Here is a 23,876-nt window from a genome sequence, read left to right as displayed (position 1 = left end):
TCTCACCTGGCTGTGAGCTCTACTACAGCTCTACGAGGTCTCACCTGCTGTGATGCTGCACCACAGCTCTGCGAGGTCTCACCTGCTGTGATGCTCTACTACAGCTCTGTGAGGTCTCACCTGTGATGCTGCACCACAGCTCTATGAGGTCTCACCTGGCTGTGATGCTGCACCACAGCTCTATGAGGTCTCACCTGGCTGTGATGCTCCACTACAGCTCTGCGAGGTCTCACCTGGCTGTGAGCTCTACTACAGCTCTAAAGGTCTCACCTGGCTGTGATGCTGCACCACAGCTCTATGAGGTCTCACCTGACTGTGATGCTCTACTACAGCTCTACAAGACCTCACCAGGTAGGGGAACTGTTTAAAGGGCACATGGGATCTCCCTGTATTACTTCTTAACAACTGTATGTGAATCTACAATTAGCTCAAAATATTAAGTTTAATTAAAAATGAGGAAAAAACAAATACTGTATGATTTCACTTATATGAGGGACCCACTGGAGTCAAATTCAGAGAGACAGAAAGTAGAAGGGTGGGTGCCAAGAGCAGGGGGAGTGGGGAGTGGAGAGTTACCCTTTAATGGGGACAGAGCTGCAGTTTCACAAGACGAGAGAGTTGCAAAGATCTGTGGTGGTGACGGCGGCGCAAAACGTGAATACATTTAATGCCGCTGAATCTACGTGAAAAACAGTTAAGACGGTAAACTTCATGTGACACATATTTTAGCACAATGTCAAAAACTTTCCAAAAACTGAAACCACAGCTCTTCCAAAGACGCCCCACCGCATGTGGAATAAAACTCAGATTTCTTTCCATATTCTGGCACCTCCAGGATCCCATTTCCTGTCTCGGCCCCTCCTCTTTCCACTCCCTTTGCCCGCTGTTCACGAGGCCCTAAGCGCCAGACCACAGTTTAGCAAACACAACAGGCTTTGTATTTGCCTTTGCATGTATGTGGCCCCGGTGCGCAGAATATTCGTCCTCCAGATGTGTGCACGGCTAGATCTTTCAGACATGAGCCCGAGAGAGCAGGGCAGCACAGAGGCAAAGTGCGGGCTCAAGAGTCAAAGGCTCTAACACTAACCAGCTGCTGGCCTCTCTCTGTCGTTCCTGTCAGCAAAGTGACGATAATAACAGTACAATCCATGGGGCTGCTGTGAGGATTCAACGAATCATTATAGAGAAAACACTTAAAACAGTGCCTGGTACTCAAAAAATATTTAATAACAATCATTATTAATACCACCTTGAGAATATCACAGAAATTATGTCGAATGAAAGAAGGCAGAAACAAAAGAGCTCATATGCCATGATTCTATTTAGAAGCAATTCTAGCATAAGCAAACTAACCTATGGTAATAGAACGAGATGAGCAGGTGGGGCGGGGCAGGGACCAGGGGAAAGAACTGCCCTCGGGAACTTGCTTAGGGTAGTGATTACATCCGTGTACACAACTGTTAAAATTCATCAACCTGTGTGCTTAAAATCTGTACATTTTGTTGTATGTAAGTTACAACTCAATAAAGTGTCACCTTAAAATGTCACCTGCATGGAGAGGCGTCCTTGACCACTCGAGGCAGACTGCCCACCTCCCTCCCCTCCCGCTCAGTTCTCTCCTGTCCCGCCCTCCATTTCCCTCATAGATTTCACCATCCCCAAAAGAACCCTGGTTATTAACCTGTTTCCACACTGAACCATAACTCAGCGAAGGCAGAAGCTTCAATGTCCTCATGCTGCTTCCTGTCCCGAGCAGCTACAACAGTGCCTGGCACAAAACAAGTGCTCTGTAAGCATCTACTGAGTGCAGGAAGGAGGAGAGAGGGGGAGGGAGAGACAGGCCTGGCCCTGAGCACCCTCCCATGAGCATAGCTGGTGTGAACACCAGAAAGGACCTCAGAGGTCTTTCATGTCACCTTCTTCATTTTGTTTTTTTTTTTTTTGCGGTAAGCGGGCCTCTCACTGTTGTGGCCTCTCCCGTTGTGGAGCACAGGCTCCGGACGCGCAGGCTCAGCGACCATGGCTCACGGGCCCAGCCGCTCCGCGGCATGTGGGATCTTCCCAGACTGGGGCACGAACCCGCGTCCCCTGCACCGGCAGGCGGACTCTCAACCACTGCGCCACCAGGGAAACCCAACCTTCCTCATTTTTGACATGAGAAAATTGAGGCAAAGGAGAGTAAGTTTCCCAAGGTCAGAATTAATGGTGGAAGCAGGTCTAGAGCCCGTTATCTCCTAGTCTTTTTTACTTATACCAAATATGACTCAATTCACACGTACAGACATACTCTATAAACATTCACAAAATGCCTACAAAACATAATATAAAAATTTTAAAAGCATATTATTTTGAAAACCCAGTTAACTATAAAAATATCATTACAACCAGATCTACTTCCTTCAAGCATTAAGCTGTGACTTCCAATACATGTGCTAATTTAAACAAATCTTTCTTGCAGCAATTGAAATGGTAATAGGTGAATGGATGTTCAAGGATTTAAGCATAGACAATCATGAGTCAGACCGTTTCTAAGTCACCTGGGATGCTGTTTGCTGCCCATACTTCACAATTCAGATCATTCCTGGCAAGTCGCCTCACAAAGCTGACTGGAGGTTTGAAATATTTAATCTATAAACCACGCATTCCTAGGAAAACACATGCCAGTACACTTGTGCTTACACATTCCTGTCAGGTAGGCTACAGGATGCAGTTTGAGCACAAGAACCTGCAATTAAGCAAAAGAATGGAATTGCACAGGACGAGTTTCTGCGTCCTAATCTGATAACTGCCGACACAAATTACCTCCCGGAGGTCAGAGAAATACTGCATGACATCAACATTCACATTTCATATTTTGAGAAATATAAGGAAACAAAGAACATCCATCTAAACTGAAATAACACAGAACAATTTTATTATCAAATTAGACTGTATTTGTAAGACAAGGCTATAATCATCTTTGATACCCAAAGACAGCAAACTAACTGTTCGGATTCAGTAAATCAGAAAAATAAACAGGCACTTTTTTCATCTTCTCAGATAAATAAAACCTATAATTACCAATTCATAATTCTGAGTATAACTTATTCTCAATTCTTTCAAAATACTGTTTGCTTTCCCAAGATATATTTCTCCTTCATCAGCACCGTTTTCTCCTGAGGTTTGTTGTGCCATTTTTTTCCCTTTTTTCGTGAGGATGTTTTTACAGATATTACATGATTTTTCTTCACATTTCTTCATTCATTCATTCACTTTCCAATATTGCATTTCTGCTCTGCATAACACCAGGCCAGACAGAGTTATAAAAACAAAGACATTTTAGATGGTCAATACCCAGGGGAGGTGAAAACCACCTGCGGAGACAGGACCTACACATACAGTACGGGGTTCATGACTCACTAGCTAAAGACTCAAGGTGAGATGTTGAGAGAAAGAGCTGCTGAGCCTGGCACGTGAAGGTCATGGGTGTAGACCCTCAGCTTAACTGCTCCTGGCCTGAGACTGCTGTTGTCCCACCTCCCCAACTTATTAGTTCCCTACGGAGTCTGCTACCTTCACCCGCTTTGCCATGTTACCTAACAAATTCAACTGTTCCAGGCATTAGGACCTGGATATCCTTGGGAGGCCATGAAAGTGCCGCCTTGGTCCCTGCTCCTTGGGCCTCGGGAGCAGCCCTGGTTACCACGCTGTCCTCTCCTTCTGGTGGTTTGGTTCTGTAGTTCTCTAAATACGCCAACATATTTTCTTTTTGCTTAGCCAGAGCCATCCTCTGTAACTTGCAGCTAAGGGCATCTTAAGTGAAACGATAGAACTCTTTGGGCTTCGCTAACTGGCTTATGTAGTCCATACACAGCTTTAAAGACCTATAAATATCAACACGGCAACAACCCCCAAGTTTAACCAAGATCTCTTGGCTAACCTTGAGTCTGATATATACAACTATCTAACGACTGGACCCCGTTGGCCACCTACTAGCACATCACACTTAACATGTCCGACACGAATTTCAGACACCACCACCAACCCCCCGCACACAGACCAGCACTGTTTCACCCCAAATCATCTCCCCATTTCAGAAAATGGTAACTCCATCCTATCAGTTGCTGAGGCCAAAATTCTTGAGTTACCCATGGCTTCTCTCCTCTCATACCCTACATCCAGTCCAATGGGAAATCCCATTGTTTCTACTTTCAAACTATATCAGCATCTGACACTTCTCACCACCCTGATCCGAGCCACCTGAATTACTGCAGAAACCCCTCACAGGCCTCCTGGCTTCTGATTCTGTCACCCTACAGCCTGTTCTTAACATAATTCTCTTTTTTTTTTATTTAATAAATTTATTTATTTATTTCTGGCTGTGTTGGGTCTTTGTTGCTGCATGCGGGCTTTCTCTAGTTGCGGCGAGTAGGGGCTACTCTTCGTTGTGGTGCATGGGCTTCTCATTGTGGTGGCTTCTCTTGTTGCGGAGCATGGGATCTAGGCACGTGGGTTCCAGTAGTTGTGGTTCGCAGGCTCCGTAGTTGTGGTGCACGGGCTTAGCTGCTCCGCGGCATGTGGGATCTTCCCAGACCAGGGATCGGACCTGTGTCCCTTGCGTTGGCAGGCGGACTCTTAACCACTGCGCTACCAGGGAAGTCTCTGTTCTCAACATAATTCTTAATAGAAGAACCCTAAGTGAGATTGCATCACTCCTCTGCTCAGATCCTCAGAGCAAACGCCCAGCTCCTCACTATGGCTAAGTAATCTGGTTCTGGAATTAGATCTGATCCCCAGGGCCCTGATCACCTCATCTCCAGCCCTCTCCCTGGCTCCACACCAGCCCCACTGGCCTCCCTGCTGCTGCTCAAACACGCCGGCACGGTCCTCCCTCAGAGCTTTCACACGTGCTCTTCTCACCAATACACCCCTGTGCCTCACTCCCTGGATTCATTCAGGGCTCTGCTCATAGTCTAGTACCCGAGAGGCCTTCTCTGATTTCATGTCTAAAATGGCCACCACCCCATCCTGCGACCCTATTCTGTCACCCTGCTCTGTGTCCTCCTCACTACGTGTCATCAGCTGGCATATCCTACACTCATCAGGCTGGCATCTGTTTCCTTCCAGGTGGATGTAGGCTCCCTGAGGACAGGCTCTTTCTTTTGTTTACTGCTGTCTATTCAGAGTATGCCCTGCACAAGGACCTGGTGAATGAATGAAAAACAATGCCCAAATTGCAGTCAGAACTTTGCTAGTTTTTCATTCAGCCTTTCTCATATGAATGTGAAGCAGCTCAGGTGCCGCGACTCTTCTGGAAATGATGAATTTCTGCTATTTTTCCTACACAGTCTATTCTTTTTTTTTTTTTTTTTTTTTGCGGTACGCGGGCCTCTCACTGTTGTGGCCTCTCCCGTTGTGGAGCACAGGCTCCGGACGCACAGGCTCAGCGGCCATGACTCACGGGCCCAGCCGCTCCGCGGCACGTGGGATCTTCCCAGACCGGGGCACGAACCCGTGTCCCCTGCATCGGCAGGTGGACTCTCAACCACTGCGCCACCAGGGAAGCCCTACACAGTCTATTCTTCATTCAACAATATGCAGCGAAGAACAAGGAGCCCCTGACAGGGTGCCGCATTCTGCACATGGTCATCACCCCTGTGTCTCTCGCTGCCATCCACCCTGTGCTAAGGTAACTGATGATCCCTATATCGAGATAATTTCTGTCTCCATCTCCCACTAGACCTCTGAATTTAATAAAGTCCATGCCTTAATTGGAAGGCCACATTTGCCTTCTCTTTGTCAAAAATTTCTGAAGACAGGGAGCAACAGACCTAATACAGAAAGGATAAACAATGCACATGCAGGGATGCTCACTGTTGACGAGGGTGTGTGTGTGTGCGCGAGCCTGTGGCTCACGGCAAACCCAGGTTAACCTATAGCATTTCAAATTGAAACCTGGTGTTCTAAAAAGGGAGAAAAAAAGTTGAAAGCAGTGTAAGGAGAAAATACAGCAAAAGCACGAAGAAGGTTCAGCAAAGTAAAGTGAAAAGAAGAATTGGCCTGATGCAGAAGAGAGCATGAGATTTATAGCCAGACAGACCTGGGTGTGAGTCCCAGCTCTGCCATTTGTCAGCTGTGTGCCCTTGGGTGGGTCATGTAACATCGCCAATCTTCAGTTCCGATGGCTAATTATACCTGCCTCAGAAGGCGAATGTGAGGATTACAGAAGGTATGTTTAGAGTAGCACTCAATAAATAACAGCTGCTGTTACAATTATTAATAGACTATTCAACTAATTTTTCAAGTTGAGGAACATTAAACTTACTGTTTCCCTTGAAAATGAAGAAAAAGCCTAAAGCTCACAGTTTTAAGGTCATGAGATAATATTAAAAAATACAGGGGTGGGGTGGCAAGATGAGGTTCTCCCTCCCCATGACAAAGGTACGTCTCTCCCCTGTGTTAGGGAGCTGACTTCAGGCTAAAAGCAGGAGGAGAGGCTTGACCTGTTTCGACAGGTGCAAAACACTTTGAGCCAGACGTTCCATTTTGAAATGATACCTGGTGGCACAGAACAGAGCTAATGCCATCTGAGTTCTGTCTGCCAACCGTCTGGGCAGAGGCAATGCATAAATGCCCTTCCATCTGATGTCCAAGCTGAACTTTATTAGATGTGTAAAGTAATACGTCTTTGAATGATGCATAAACTTGTGGAGAAAACCATGCAAGTGCTGATTTATGGTATCTTGCACAGCAGGTACTTAAATAAATACGGGGGTGATGATGAGGTGGAAAATATGAAACTAAAGGACCTTGAGAAAGTGTAAATATCCATAATCAGCCTCATCTCATCTCTTAAATAAAAAAAGCTATACAGGCATATTATTCCACTGAGATTGGAGATTCATCAATAGCTTCATGGTTGTAAGCAGACCGTTTGTTTGCTATGACACTAAGTTAAAGCCCTACTAGCGTCTTTGCCTTATTAGCTCACCAGGAATTAAACAGTCTTTAGCAAGAACTTGCAAGTTAAAGAAAAACCAGCTTATAAAATTAAGAGTTATTTCATTCTGCATCCTTTTATACTTCTTGAGTAAATGTTGTCTCACGAACATAGCTAGACCACAGGTTAACAAATGAATTCCTCTGTAGTTGTACGCTGCTGAGTTAAAATAATCCTTCCACCGTTGACATTAGTTAGAAGCTCCAGTGTTTGAGAGGAAGCCTAATCCAATCTACCCACCCCTCCTTGTACCAACTCTTCCCCAGCACTCATCCCACCTTTGCCCAGCCACACTGTGCTCAACACTAGGACCTTCCAGAATATTTCACAAGAATCTCTCTCAGCTGCTTTTTTCTTTTCAGCCTAACAGTCTTCTAAGAGAATGAGAAATTGATCCTCGTCTTTGTTTCACCCCAACTCCAGAGGCATTTGTTATAGTTGGAATGAATATAAAGGTGGATGCATAAGCAACTTTTAATAAAATAAAGAAAAAGGATAGAAGTTATCCCATTTTTCCAACGTAATTTATATTTTTACTAGAATCTTAAAATATGGATTTTACATATTTCAATATTTCTCCTGTTTCCAATAACCAAAACAGAAACATTTGCTAAATAAGCTTACGAACTGTGTGGGCTCAAGCAGAGCTCTGACGCCCGAGTGGAAGAGCGGCGACACTGGACTCAGAGAAGGGACTGCACGGATGCTCAGATGGGGAGAAAGCACATTTGAAAACTGTTCAGCCAATTGCCTTCACATATCCTTTTTGGGGGAAAAAAAGCGCATTTTCTTCTCACAATTTTTTTTTGTCTGAGTGCAACCATCTGATGGCATAAATATTTGACGTCTAGCCCAAGCTTATAGCATTTCACAATTCTTTCAGAAACGTCCATCCTCAAAGTCTTTATACTCGGTATATTATCTTTAAATTACCTTGCAAAATGCCCACTTATAAAATATATACCAAATGTTCTTTTTAATCACTTAAAGCTCCAAATGCAGAAACTGTTTGGCATTAGATAAATATCTTAAATGCGAAATAGGCAAGAACACCTTGAAATAATGCTTAACTAATCACAAGGCAACTACTCTGCAGTAGATGCGTGAACCACTAATTAGACAAAAGGAAATAAAACTGTCATGGTAGGATAAAAGGATAGAGAGAAATAAGCAGCAATTACTGTTTTATCGTCAGAGAAAGTAGCATCAAACACGGCTCAGTAAGAGGGAAAAACCCCACAGCTCTATAAGTAAATACGAGCGCTCATTAAATCAGTACTTGGCGCTAAACACAACTCAGGATGAAAATGACATCCCAGAAGTGCATTCAAAAAAGGAAAAAAAATACCATAAAGAGTATGTAAAGGTGCTTTAGTTAGGCTATGCGGCATATTAAAGAATAATATCACATGACAATTTTCTTAAACTGCTTAAAAATTTCCAAGCCAGTCTTCAAATAGCTGTTTATTAAGGATTGAGGTAGGTCTACTAGACCAGGTTAGTCTTTTCAAAGTTTAATTGGTATACTTAATATGGAAATGGTACCAACAAGTGTAATGAGATGTATTTTAAACTTTAAAGTTTGGAACAACTTACATTCTGTTGCTTGGAATAATCTTGTGCCCTTCTCTGAACCAAGTCACTTGAGGTCTGGGGCAGCTGGCGATGGGCAGTAAGTTGAGTACAGCTGCATGTCCTTGAGAGACCATTTCTCTCTGATCTGTATCCATGAAATTTCCCATATCTGCAAAGAAAAATCAGACCTTCTAAGTTTCAGAAAATTCTTTTTTGAGGGGGTGGGAGGTCAAAGATGGAAATAACTATATTTTATTGCAAAGTCACCAATGTTGCTATAATTAACCAGTAAGACCAGAGGCGAGCAGTAATGCTGATGAGTGCAGACTGGGTGGTAAAGTGGAGCATAAGGCAAAGCCATGTGCCTCCAAAGTACCCACGAAGTGCGCGAATCAGCAGAACTTCATGGTCTTTGTGTCGCTGCAATAATACAATGAAATGTTTGCAACCAATTTTAATATTGAAATAAATTGTGGAAAAGCATCCTCATGCCACATGAAGCATTTTCCCAGAAATGATAATAAAATGATTTCAGACATCCCCCGGCTCCCAGATCTCTCCAGCTGGTTCTACCCAGGCACCCGCCGCTGTCCTGCTCAGTTTCTCCTTTTCTTTGTTTCTGGAGTGAATGCTCCCTAAAAGATCTTTTGGGAGAAATATTTAACCATTCATTAATTTTTAGAGGTTCTCCAAACCCCATACTACTGACTTAATTGGGGGCAGGTAGGTTTTGTTCCAGTCTTTGTGCTACTGGTTTACAACATTTAAAAAATGAGATCACAGGAAAAAAACCCCGGTCTTTAGAATGTGGGTATATGTGGCCAATTTTTAAATCAGTACCATTTGATAGTTTTTAAAAATTTCCATATTATGATTAGCTACAGATATATGTATACACACACTGATATGGCATATATACTACATTTTTGTCTGAATGCATATAAATTTGGAACAGTCCATAAAAGATCTCTGTTATCAACGGATTTGTGATCCAGAAGAAATTATTGACTATGTTACAAGCAGTGTTTAATAGCCTAGGAAAAGATGAAACAAATGAAACAGATTAGGAAAATATGCACGGTTATTTTAAAGTAAAGTGAAATTTGTTATCAGAGAGAAGGAGAAAAGAGATAAAATCTAGCGCTAGAGGTAAAGGATAGAAACAAGGATATTATATTAAACAAGTTATTAAATATAATAAATTCTAAGCTTATTCAAATATGTTTTGGGTATTGACCTTAATTTTTTATTTATGAATTATGTTTTCAATTATTCAATTGAATAAAAGTTCTGAATTATTCTGAAGACAGGTTTAGTTGAGTGACTTCACCAACACGGTTCAGAAAAATGTAAGCCTCCCTAGTAATTAAAACTATAACTAAACATGTATAGCAACAGCACCTTACCCAGTCACTAGTAATTACCGTAGAAAAGTAGAATAACTAGAAATTATTTTAATTTATACAGTAACACTGAAAACCACAAGCCTTAATGGGGGTCAAAATGACATATGAGAAAATATTGTCATCATTGGTTCACACACCCCAATTTAGGAGCTTTTTAGAGTTCTCTAAATCTATTATAACATATTTATATGTAATTTAAAATTTCTTAACACTTCTTGCTTTCTTTTAAATGAAGAGACATTTTGGTAGTAAATTCAAAATATAATAAAGCCTACAGGCCATTTTAGATGGACCCTACCCATCACAGATTTTGGACTAGGAAAGTATTAAATGTTTTGCATCAGCCAACTTCCCTCTCCACATCCTCCTGAAGACTACACCAAAATTCAAGGCCCCTGCATTCCGATATCCCCTCCAGTTACTTTTAAAGGTTTCATTCTCCACAATGGCCTGCCCAGTAGAGAATTAATTCACTACAGCATTAATACATGCTATCCACGTACTTTTTGTTGTGCAGCTGAAGGATTTCTAAACAAATCACTGCAAAGAATTGAATATGAATTGATAAAAATTTAACTAATTGGATTTAATCTTTTATTTTAAAAATATCTGAACCTGGATATGATAAAAGCTAAGAGCAGCTAACTCATAAAACAGAAGGCATCTTGCTCATTTTCTAAATCCTCAACAGAGCCTTATCTATTGAATTGAAAACAGTGGCATTTACCTCATTAGCCCCAGATCATCGTCAGACCAGCTGCATTAGCTATTCACTTCTCTCAATCGATTTTAGAAACTATACTATTCCAAATAGAACCCAAGATAGAAACTCGACTCCCACCGTGGTTAAAGTGATTTTGCTCAGTGTTTTGTTATTTAACATTTGTAGGTCTTTTCAGTGTTCACGTACATGCGACTTGAACTTCTGATCTTCTCTGCAAGAGGGCGCCCATTCTGTTTCGAACCACACAGCGGTAAAACCCAGCATCCAGCCTCTGTAAAGATGGAATAACATACCTGCCAAACACCAAAAAGCAGTGTTAATGGTTCCGTACCTAGGCAGCCAGCCTTGGCATCTCATCTAGTATACTTTGGTATCTAGTACCAAAAATATTTAATTTTTGATAAACTAATCTCTACGCAAGCTTTCCCTGACCTACACACTTACTGCTACTGCAATTGATTTGTGAGATTATTTACTTGCTATTTGTCTCTCCAACTAGACTGTAAATATCACATGAAGCTAGGTTCTGGAACTGTCTTGTTCACCATTGTACCCCTGTGCCATCACGTAGTATCAATAGATATCACTCAAAACTGCCTGAATGAATAAGAACTGTTAAATAGCTAAAAATCATTACAAGTAAACCAGACCTTTCAATGTTTTTCTTATAATTCTATCTCTCAGAATTTCTAAAAATTATTTCTAGAACTGGCAATGGTCTTCACATAATGTGTTGTGCCATTCTGCATCAAAGTTCAAACAATGCAGGATGAGACACAGGTGTCATTCAGGCAAAGCAAGCAGTGACATCAGGGCACAACTCTCCTCTCCAGTCCCCACAGCGAGCAGACATCTCCCAACACCATTTACACACTTTCCTTACTTCACATATGGCCTGACATGAACTTCTAAAACTTTTTTGATTGACTGGGAGGTTATTTCATTTGTATTTTCCATTCCTATGACTATAAGTAACCATCCCTCAAATCAATGCCTTTCTAAAAACGTCAGTAAATTTTATAGGGGGGACAAAGTAGCTAGAAAATACAGTTTCCATAAAAGCCCTGGTTTAGGTTTATGGTTAGTTTTTTTTGTTTGTTTGTTTTTTTTGCGGTACGCGGGCCTCTCTCTGTTGTGGCCTCTCCCGTTGCGGAGCACAGGCTCCGGACGCGCAGGCTCAGCGGCCATGGCTCACGGGCCCAGCCGCTCCGCGGCATGTGGGATCTTCCCAGACCGGGGCACGAACTCGTGTCCCCTGCATCGGCAGGCGGACTCTCAACCACTGCGCCACCAGGGAAGCCCTATGGTTAGTTTTATAATTCAGGATATTTTTAAATCCACGAACAAGCAGGAGGTACAACCGAGGACCACTTCATGTGAGTTCTGCAGCTCCGGAGCTCAACCCTTTCGTGCTACCTAGAAGAGTGCATTTAATTGGTTTCTAAGCCATATTCACCAAAAATGAAGAATAAGGGGCTTCCCTGGTGGCACAGTGGTTGAGAATCTGCCTGCCAATGCAGAGGACACGGGTTCGAGCCCTGGTCTGGGAGGATCCCACATGCCGCGGAGCAACTGGGCCCGTGAGCCACAACTACTGAGCCTGCGTGTCTGGAGCCTGTGCTCCGCAACAGGAGAGGCCGCGATAGTAAGAGGCCCACGATCAAGAGTGGCCCCCACTTGCCGCAGCTGGAGAAAGCCCTCGCACAGAACGAAGGCCCAACACAGCAATCAATGAATCAATCAATCAATAAAAGACTAAGGCTTGATTTTCACACATGGGAGGCTGCCTATCCTAAGAAAGAATAAGAGAGCTAAAACCCAATCAAATAGGAGCCTGCTTTCCAAAACAAAGAGAAAACACAGTGATGCTATGCTTTCTAAAAACATGTTCTGATAATAGTTATCTTCAAGTTAAAAATATTTCCTCTTACAAAGTATAATCAGAGAAACCTAGAAAAAAAAAAATCAGGTAAAAGGCACCAAGTATGGTATGCTTTATTTGCTCAGATCTTAAACATACCTTAACATCACTTATATCCAACTAATCGCGCCTCTTTTTATTCAAGTATGTCCAATTAGTCAACTGGAAAAAGGAACTGATAGGCATAATTTTTAAATGAATGAAACATTTGGACAATACAGGTAATTCAGTATTAAGCAAATATTAATCAGAGCGTGTTTACCCTCTGATAAACATCTTGAGATCTTACGAGCAAGATTAATAAAATATTTTATGAAAAAATACTGCTGAGTCTCAGTCTTCAAAATTTTATTCTATTCTGAGGAATGGTTTATCTCAAACAAAAAATTAATTAGTGCAGACAATCAGGGCAATACCAAACTGAACACAAAGAGTCAAAATGCCATTTATTTAAATTACAAATCAAGACTAGAAGGATGAGCAGCTTTGATTACACACTATGATTGTAATTAGGAGAGATTTTGACATTAGGTTAAAACAAAGTCAATAAAAGCTTTTGGGAAAGAAATAACACAAGTTATTGGAGTACATATTTGAAAAACTACAAGAGCAGTTTCATCATTGCAAGCTAACCACATTTATACGATTGTTATTCATTTCATTTTTCCTTTTTTGCAGTATCCTGAATAGATTTTATATTCTGTTTGTTTGTTTTGTTTTTTTTGTTTGTTTTGGTTTTGTGGTATGAGGGCCTCTCACTGCTGTGGCCTCTCCCGTTGCAGAGCACAGGCTCCGGATGTGCAGGCTCAGCGGCCATGGCGCACGGGCTCAGCCGCTCCACGGCATGTGGGATCTTCCCGGACCGGGTCACGAACCCGCGTCCCCTGCATCAGCAGGCGGACTCTCAACCACCGCGCCACCAGGGAAGCCCTAGATTTTATATTCTTATGAATTTCTATAGTAATCCTGTGTACTAATGCACAAAAACAGCACTGCTTTCAAACAACTGGGAGAAACAGATACAAAACTGAATATTAGGCATATGCTGTTTTGTACTGTCTCTTTAGTCTAATGTCTCACCAGGGAAAAAATATACAAAAAAGTGGCAAAGTACTCCACCTATTACAGGAATTCCTACACAAATTATGTTTACCCAACAGATGGGAATATTCACTGGAAGCCTATTGTTTATAAACACACATTTTTAAGCAGAGAAAGTTTCCTGGCTCCTTATAAGTATGATCAAATCCTAGCACCATATGCCACTCAAATATAGAAAATGCCTGCTCCTGTTTCAAATAAGCACAGCTGGGAATGTTTGTATTCACTGTTTCAAGGCAGAATCTACTAGACTAACAGAACCTTTTCCAGGGCTAGTTCATTATCAGGAAGAGCAAATTAAAGAAAATCAAACACAAAGTCACAACAAACCCAAGGGTTTAAACGCTCATTTCTGCTACGTAGGAGACTACCTCAGTTCCGAACTGCCACTCGGAATGGGCAACAAGAGCAACTCTAGAATTTCTCTAAGAAGCAGTTTTAGGTCCATTTCCGTCTGTGAACAATCGCTTGACTAGCCCCGCCTGGAGAGGATATCTGACATTTTTTGTGTGCCTGGGGTCTGCACCATGTTCTTAAATTTGCAGGGTTCTCCACCATGAGTTCTGGTGGAGGCGGACCCCTACATCAGCAGGGCACAGGAATGAGACACCACAGGACCACTGCACACACGTGCGCTGGGCTTCCAGATCTGGGGCTGGCGATGCACAGGGGCAGGGCTAAAGGAGAATCTGTCCAACAGCAGCAGCGGTGGGGCGCCATGGAGCCCTGGACTGGGGAACGGTGCAAGTGTCCAGGGCCCATAGCGGCAGTGGCTCAAGCAGCGGCAACCAGGGTCCAGCAGTACCAGCAGCAGGACCCTGTGGGACTGGCTCTTGGGGCAACTTGGCTCTGATGGGCTCGCCTCCCTCTGGTCCTGCCCAATGTCCAGTCAGCCCAGTGACTGTAAGAGCAACCCAATGTCCAGGTGACAACTTCCTTTTTTGTTTCAACGAGAGAGGGCTTGTTTGGCTTGTCCTAGAACTCCCCAGAATGTAGCCAAAATAACTTTGGTTGAAAAAGCTTCTGAAGTTACTAGGTACTCACCATGGTCACAGAAAAACCCAAATAACGCCTCACTGAATCATCTCTTTTTTAAAAATCATGGCTTCCCAGCTAACCACTAAGAATCATTAAGTGGTAAACAGTCCCCCCAAAACTGAGACTAATTAATCTTTTATAAGGAGTATTCCTGCCATGAGCCACTGAAATTTTAGAAAATGTCTGACAAAATACTATCTGCTTTGGAACAGTTACTGTTGAGCAGTTCTTCCCAACAAGAGTTAAATGCTCTAAGCACACAGGTCTACAGAGACCTGTCACAGTTCAGAATAACGAAACCACATCTTTGATATAGAACAGAAAACCCATACTTCTCCCTCTAAGGTCAGTGGACATAACTCGATCCATGAGAAAGAATTTTCATGCCCATTAAAATTAGATATAAGATTTTTTTCTTTTTTTGGGGGGGGGGGGTCTACATTCATTTTATGCCACTCCAGACAAGACTATACCCCACAGCTTTAATTTTTTAAAAATTAAAGTATGAAGATATCTATTCTGGTATGAAAGTATCTATTCTGCATGAAAATAAACAACCAAGTTCTATAATAAACTTTCATATCTTGGCCCAAAGCCCATTATTATCTTTAAAGTGAAAAAAGGTTTAAGAAAAAAAAAAAAAACAGAACTAAGCCCTTTATATCCTTCTTGGAAGGATAGGTTTTCTACTTTTCTTAGAAAAGAAAAGGAAAAGAAAAGAAAAGTAGAAAACCATCCTATTTTTGGAAACAAGATTACAAATAATTGTATTTTCAATTTCATTTTTATAAATTTCCTATATGAACATTTAAAATACAGCAACAGTCAAAAGTGGAATGAGTCCAAGCGGGCTTTTGCCACAAGCAAAGAGTGAAATGAAACATCCAGACTGACACTTGTTAACAAAGAGACGGACACGTGTCCAGCTCACTAACAGGTCTTAGACGTTAAGCAATTGACGGTTATGCTTTGAATCCTTTCCAAAGAGTTACAGTAATCAGTATGAAGTTAAAGTAAACGGCATAATAAAGATGCAAGTTAGCCGACAGGAACATCATACTCACAAAAGTCCTTTAATCTCTGTTTCATTTACTTAAAATTCTGCATTAAGTTGAAAGAGGCAATAAACAGGTCCCTGCTGGGGATGGGCTAAGTAAGCATCTATGGAATCTGTCTGGGAATATAAATCTGGGGACTGTAAGCCCTCCAGGGATCAACTGCATGCTGGGTATCCACATACCAGGAATAACCACATTGAAATTTTATATTCACTTATAAACGCCAATTCAAAATTTCTAGCGTTAACATTGAAAAGTTACTAAGAATCTTCTTCTGGGATTGTGGTTTATGTGATTTTCTCTAACAGTAACAATGTTTTGGGATCATTCATTCTTCCTCCATTCCTACCTTCTATTATCAAACCAGGGACAGTAAAGGAGAAATTCACATTTTGGTAAACATGGACACATGACCGGAACTAGTCTGTCAGATCTGTCATTAGGAGAAAATGCTCTCTCAAGTCAGTAAGAATGGAGTTTCAGAAAATCTTTGTGAAAGACAGAGATTTTTTTAGAGCTAAAAGTCCTTTATTCATCTGTTTACTTAATTCTTTATATTGCCAGGTTCTCTAGAGATATTTAAAAAAAAACATCTAGAACCGTTATATGAAGGGTTAAAATATGAGGGGAAATGTTAGTTTCTACACAGTCAAAATGATCCACACCAAAACACAATGGAAAGAAGACCTAAGCTATTAAGTGTTGCAATATTAGCACAAGTGAATTAGAAACGTAAATGAAAAAGCTTTCACTTGTCTCGTGGAAGCACTTCTTGAAATCATGTTACAGACTTGTTTGGTCACTCTGGCTAAAGTTCTCCATTAGAACCCACGATGATCCTGAGATGAATGACCCAAATGGAATCACTTCTTCAAATCCAAGTCATCTCCAGTAAGAACTTTTAAAAGGTCAATGCTACTCTGCTTCAGAAATTCTCCGGAAACAATCATATCTGCTATGACCACATGGAGTTGAAAAGATGGTCAATTAAAATCAGAAACAAATACACAACTCTGTGGGAGAGATATAAGCATTGGGACACACCATATTAATATTAGAGATCAAAATCGAACAAGAAAGCACAGAATCATACCACTTTAAGCCCTGGAAATCAATGTCAGATACTTTGACTAGGAATGAGACGAGAATAGTCCACACACTTTTACCTGCCAAAGTTTATCTTCCCCTTCCTTATAAACAAACAGACAAAAGGATGTGATGCCTTAGGAATGAAACATTCATTTGTTAATTCCAGGGCTCCTAAATATAACCATGTGATATAGAAGAAAGGCCAAAATTAGGTTGAAAGCTTTACACCAAGTGCCCAACCGTGCACATCTTGGGCACTAAGAAATAAGAAAGTTACCCCAAGCCTTAAGCACCCTGGGACTGTAAAGGGCTCTGCTGGGTTGGGTTGGCGAAAAGGTTCATTTGGTCTTTTTTGCAAGATGGCTCTAGTAGCACTTAGTTGTCTTTAACTTCATCTGAAACAATTTTGTTAGACTGTATGTGACAGCTGTCATAGCAGCATGCACTTTAAAAAAAGACATCAAAATTGGTGAATTTTTGTGTAGCCATTTTAATATTGAAGATAGAAGAAAAAAGCAACATTTTTGTCATATTATGCTTTATTACTTCAAGAAAAGTAAAAATGCAACTGAAATGCAAAAAGATTTGTGCAGTGTATGGAGAAAGTGCTGTGACTGAGCGAACGTGTCAGAAGTGGTTTGCGAAGTTTCGTGCTGGAGATTTCTCACTGGAAGGTGCTCCACGGTCGGGTAGACCAGATGAAGTTGATAGCAATCAAATTGAGACATTAATTGAGAACAATCAACGCTATACCATGTAGGAGACAGCCGACATACTCAAAATATCCAAATCAAGCGTTGAAAATCATTTGCACCAGCTTGGTGATGTTAATCGCTTTGACGTTTCGGTTCCACATAAGTTAAGCGAAAAAAACCCTTCTTGACTGTATTTCCACATGTGATTCTCTACTTAAATGTAATGAAAACATTCCATTTTTAAAACAAATTGTGACGAGCGATGAAAAGTGGATACCGTACAATACTGTGGAATGGAAGAGATCGTGGGGCAAGCAAAATGAACCACCACCAACCACACCAAAGGCCGGTCTTCATCCGAAGAAGGTGATGTTGTATGTATGGTGGCATTGGAAGGGAGTCCTCTATTACGAGATCCTTCCGGAAAACGAAACGATTAATTCCAACAAGTACTGATCCCGATTAGACCAACTGAAAGCTGCGCTTGACGAAAAGCGTCCAGAATCAGTCAACAGAAAACGCATAATCTTCGTCAGGGTAACGCAAGGCTGCTTGTTTCTTTGATGACCAGGCGAAAACTGCCAAAGCTTGGCTGCGAAGTTCTGATTCATCTGCCGTATTCAGCAGACACTGCACCTTTGGATTTCCATTTATTTAGGTCTATTACAAAATTCTCTTAATGGAAAAAATTTCAATTCCCTGGAAGACTATAAAAGCACCCGGAACAGTTCTTTGCTCAAAAAGATAGAAAGTTTTGGGAAGACGGAATTATGAAGTTGCCTGAAAAACGGCAGAAGGTAGTGGAACAAATGCGTGAATACGTTGTTCAATAAAGTTCTTGGTGAAAATGAAAAATGTGTCTTTTATTTTTACTTAAAAACTGAAGGCACTTTTTGGCCAACCCAATACTTAGTCAAAATGGGCAAGACTAGTTCATTTGAACCAAAATACAACCTGTTGTTGTTGTTGTGAGCTGGGCAGCTCCCAGAGGACAGGACCAATGAAGAGTGAACCAGGAGAAAAGAATGACTGTAAACAAGGTTAAGAAAACTGAAGGTCAACAACCTGGGGAACTCAGCCCTTTGTGGGAAGCTGTAGGTGGGAGTCGCACTCAGCTTGGCTGGTTGATGAAGAAACCAACTGGTTGCGTTTCACTTAAGAAAAGGGTTCTCAATTAAACGGACCTTTCCTGATGAGTAGGGGACTCAGCAGATTCAAAACAAAACAAAATAAAAAAACAGGTATAGGAGTCTAACTCATGGCTTAGTGATGAAGTTCTGTCTCAGGGTCTCAAGCCTGAAGGATATGGCCAAGGGATCAATCTGGGAAAGTCTGACACGGCAGTAATACTGAATTTTCAGACACATGAACATGGAATATCTGTCCATTTATCTAGGTCTTCTTTTATTTCCTTAGGCAACGCTTTATAGTTTTTAGTGTAAAAATGTTGCAAATTTCATGTCAGATTTATCTCTAAGATTTCTGAAGGTATTTTAAAAATATATAAGATATTTTTAATAAAACTTATAAATTTTAATAGATTGCAGATTATTCTTTCCTAGTATACAGAAATATAACAGATTTTTGTATGCTCATCTTGTATTCTGTAACACTGCTAAACACATAAATTTTAGCAGCTTTTTAAAGATAATATCACATTTTCTGCAATCATGTAACCCTCAGTAAAATACATTTTTACATCTTCTCTTACAATCTAGATGCTTTTATTTCTTTTTCTTATTGCAGTGGCTAGTAACTCCATTATTGGGATCTGTTGTTGAGCTTCTTGCATTGATGAGTTTGTAGTTTTCATCAAATGTAAAAATTTTTCAGTATTATTTATTCAAATACTTTTCCACCCCTGCCTCCTTTGGGATTCCAGTTATACATATATTAGGCCATTTGACGTTGTCCTGTAATTCACTAATGGTCTTTTCATTGTGTTTGATTTCTTTTTCTTCCTATCTGCCTTTCAGTTTGAAGAGTTATATTGCTATATTTTAAAGTTTACTAATATTTTCTTCTGCATGTCTAATCTGCTGCTAGTCCTACCCAATGTGTTTTTCATCTCAGACATTCTGATCACATGGAGTACAGTTATGACGTTTCAACGCACTTCTCTGCTAACCCTAACATCTGTGTCAGCTTTGGTTTGGTTTCAGTTGATTGATTTTTCTCATTTGGGTCACGCTTTCCTTCTTTACATGCCTGATAATCTCTGACTGGATTCTAGACATTGTAAATTTTGGTGCTGGATATTTCTGTATTCCTATAAATATTCCTGAGCTTCCTTCTCCAGTGCCGCAAAGATACCTGGAAATGGTCTGATGCTTTCTGGTCTTGCTTTTAAGATTTCTTAGGCAGGACCAAAGCTGTATTTGGTCTGGGGTTAGCAACCCCCACTACAGACCCAGGACACTCCTGTGTACCCTTATCCAATAACCCCATTGATTACAAAGTTTTTCAGTTTGGCTGCTGAGAAGAGGCACTGAACCCCACGCTGTGTGAACCTGGGGAACTACTGCCTCCACTTTTTGGGTCCCTGGGCCCTGGTCTTGGGCAGTCTCTTTACATGAACGTGCTGGTGAATAATCTGCTAAATACGAGACAAAGAACCTCTGAGGATCTCCAGAGTTCACTCTCTCCACAGCTCTCTCCTCTCCAGTACTCTGCCTTGATCTCTCTGAACTTTCGGCTCCCTTCACCGCAGGGATCCCTCCAGGTTACACCTGTGTTCTCCCTCTCTGTGCCACACCTGGAAATTCTCTCAGGGCAGTAAGCCGAGCAACCGCAGGGCTCACCCTGTTGGTTTTCCATCTCTCAGCCATTACACCTTCGGTTGCCTGACGTCCAGTATCTTGAAAACAATTATTCCATATACTTTGTCCAGTGTTCCGGCTGTTTAGATTACCTATCTGGAATTCTCCTTCAACTCTCTCAGTGAGGTTTTCTACTTTTCTTCATGTTCTACTCATTTCTTATTAAGGTTATTCCCAGGTACTTAATAAATTTTACTGATATTGTAGAATTTTTGTCCTTTTATAGGACATAAGAAAAAGTAAATTTTCCCTTAACCATTCCTATTTTTTACTGAAATAAAAAGATAAATATCCATCAAATTTCTACTGTTTCTACTGTAACAGAAATTGAGCCAGAGGCAGATCATGTAAGGAGACTATAAGATTTTCTGCAGTTTAGAGTATCCAATTATTCCTCCTGCTGGAACGAGTATTGCGCCTAGCACTAGAAATTTTGGGCATATATACATTTTGAATATAATTACAAAATATTTTTTATCCCAAAGTAGAAAAAATAATTTACAGTAACTATTTGCTGGGGGGAAAAAATGGATACAAATCTGCCTATGACACTTAAGCAACTTTGTTTAATTACGGAACTACTCTCATTTTCTCAGTGTAGCCACCTGTCCTAAACATGGATATAAGCATCAATATGAATAATATAACATTTGAAACTTACTAAAATTCATTGTGTAGTTTATAACACAAGCAGCAAAGAAAATGTTATTTTTTGTCAAAGACGGAAAAGCTGAATTTATATTAAATATTTGCTTTTTTTAGGGTTAGCACGTTCATAACTGACACCAAGGGTGGAGTTAGGAAACAGCTACCGTTTTTACAGAGTATGTTTTCCAATTTGAGACTTACAGCAGCCTCCTGAAGGTTAACATATGACAGCTGAAGGTGATTATTGGAAGGAAGCAGATGAAACAGTAATTTGAAAAAATAGCGTAAGATTTTTAGACAGGTTTTATATCTTGAAAAAAATGATGACAAAATACAATGGATCCTTAATAACCCATCTCAGTGTCTGAAGCCTTCAGTGAACAGAATATAATTTATCACGTCTAGCCTAAACCGTTTTTGCTTCAGAATAACCAATATCTTCTTAACGAGTTTCTGGTGAAATGGTAGTGAAGCATCTACCCTGTTTTAATGGTGCATATATAATGAACCACCTTCTCAATCCTGCTTCAATCAAGCAACAATGCTTTGTCTTCTTGAGGATTATCCAGGGTGTGTCAGGTTAACAGGTAAATTAGCTGATGCAAAGAGCAAGGCAAAAAAGAGCTCAATCTCCTCGCATATTTTTTTTTTTTTTTTTTTTTTTGGCGGTACGCAGGCCTCTCACTGTTGTGGCCTCTCCCATTGTGGAGCACAGGCTCCGGACGCGCAGGCTCAGCTGCCATGGCTCACGGGCCCAGCCGCTCCGCAGCATGTGGGATCTTCCCGGACCAGGGCACGAACCCGCGTCCCCTGCATCGGCAGGCGGACTCTCAACCACTGCGCCACCAGGGAAGCCCTCCTCGCATATTTTTAAGTTGACACCAAAATTGTTCTATCATATAGAAGTTTAAATAGTTGCATATATAATAATGGCATAGTATATGTTTTAAAATAAAACGGTCACACACTGTTTTAAATGTATCCAATGGAAGTTAATATAATGATTTTGATATACACACTTTCTATTTCTTAAAAATGAACTGACAGAGGGCTTCCCTGGTGGCGCAGTGGTTGAGAGTCCGCCTGCCGATGCAGGGGACACAGGTTCGTGCCCCGGTCCGGGAAGATCCCACGTGCCGCGGAGTGGCTGGGCCCGTGAGCCATGTCCGCTGAGCCTGCGCGTCCGGAGCCTGTGCTCCGCAACAGAAGAGGCCACAACAGTGAGAGGCCGTGTACTGCAAAAAAAAAAAAAAAAAAAATGAACTGACAGAGCTTTCATACTGTTTCTTTTTACTCTTTGAACTTGAGTATTAAATCCATTTATCCCACAGAATTTTATTCTAATGTAACATTTTTCTATGCCTGAAAGATATTATTTATTACTCAACATACTTCTCTGAAATAAAAATATACAAATAAATGGTAATTTAAAAAGAATTTCCTTTTGTCAAAACAGTCTAAGCACTTAAAAAAAATTTCATCTGGATTACTTGTGGATTGCAATTATTATTACCACACAGCTAATGAATGAAAACAACATCAATGTATTACAAATTTTGAAAAATAATTATTAATCATTAAAAACTTAGAAGGAGATATGTCTCTTGAAAGTGGCTGTTTATTCAATTACTTCACATTTTATTGAATGGAAAGTTATTTACTATTAGAATGAACAGAACTGGATAGAAATTTACTACAAAAAGAAAAGAAGGTATTGGCCACATATCTGCATGCAGTTAACTTAAATCTAACGAGTACACGACGACATGAACAAGTAGAGAAGAGGCTGCTGCACACCAGCAAGCAAAACACACTGAAGTGATAAAAATGCATATGGAGTTAGAATAGCAAATGATACCTTTTTGCAAAAGTTAACGGAAGTGTCTTCCGAATGACTGAGAAAATGTAAAGCACAAACTTTCCTATAGTGCATGGTCCTTCTACATCAGGAGGGCACATTGATCTGATGAAAACAAACAGAACTTTTCACCCCCTCCTCGTTGAGATCTATCACTGAAGCCTCCCCGAGCTCTTTTCACTTCTGGGTAGGTGAAACGAAGACAAGTGTGTTTCAGGGAAGAGTATTTCTCAAAGGGCTTTTTATTTCTAACACATCTTGAAAATTCTAATTCTATTATGTGGAAGTGTGTGTACACCACAGCGCGTTCCACTAAGTCTGCAGCCTGGATAAAACAAGGTGCCTCTTGCCTGCGGTAACTCTTGCAGATGTTTCTCTGCTTTGTTCTCATAAACGTTCCTTGAGGCACAATATATACTTTGATGATGGCTGGAGAAGGGAAAAGGGAAGGTTGTTCACAAAAAAAATGGTACAGTTCTTGCTGACCACCTATACGTCTGAATGAAGAAAACCCCAAGATTGGTCAAAAGATCCCATTGCTAGTGTCATACTCTGCCCTTAAAAGTAGTATGTATAGAGTGAAGGCAAGGAGCTCTTCTATGGGATGTTTAAAAGAGGCTTCTTCAAGCCCGATATTTTAAACTGTGCTTGTCTTGCACCCTGAAGGTGTGGTTTCACAGAAGACTCACTGGGAAAGGCGTGTCCTTCTTTTGAGAAGTGGAAGAGATAACACAAAGCAGGTATGAAAAGAGAACTGGCAGGTGCCAACACAGAAGCATGTTCTCAGGTAGCTCAATTTCAGAAAACATGCACGTGGAAACTGAAGATCTAAAAAACTGTTCCTTTGCCACTGTCCATGGCATATACCCCAGGTTTAAGACCACTGTTACAGATCACCCACATCACTACTTCTTTTTATGAGGAAAAACAGTATGGATTCTTTTGAAACCTCACTTCCTTCTTCC

General features: G+C 41.0%; 1 protein-coding gene across 2 annotated transcripts in view; it reads right to left on the bottom strand.

Annotated features, from left to right (window-relative positions):
* The window catches only part of SDK1 (sidekick cell adhesion molecule 1), a 540,366-nt gene that overhangs the window by 514,244 nt on the left and 2,246 nt on the right, over window positions 1-23,876 (bottom strand). For both annotated transcript variants that reach the window (XM_027125645.1, XM_027125644.1), the window contains exons 2-3: window positions 10,871-10,977; window positions 8,576-8,723 (exon numbers count right to left, since the gene is read on the bottom strand). In XM_027125645.1, the coding sequence (XP_026981446.1) occupies window positions 8,576-8,723; window positions 10,871-10,977 (255 nt within the window). The remainder of the gene's footprint in view (window positions 1-8,575; window positions 8,724-10,870; window positions 10,978-23,876) is intronic.

The sequence above is a fragment of the Aethalodelphis obliquidens genome, unplaced genomic scaffold (assembly GCF_003676395.1).
Source record: "Aethalodelphis obliquidens isolate GAN/ISIS:26980383/991018 unplaced genomic scaffold, ASM367639v1 scaffold30, whole genome shotgun sequence".
Classification (NCBI taxonomy): domain Eukaryota; kingdom Metazoa; phylum Chordata; class Mammalia; order Artiodactyla; family Delphinidae; genus Aethalodelphis; species Aethalodelphis obliquidens.
This window is presented reverse-complemented; position numbering and strand designations above follow the sequence as displayed.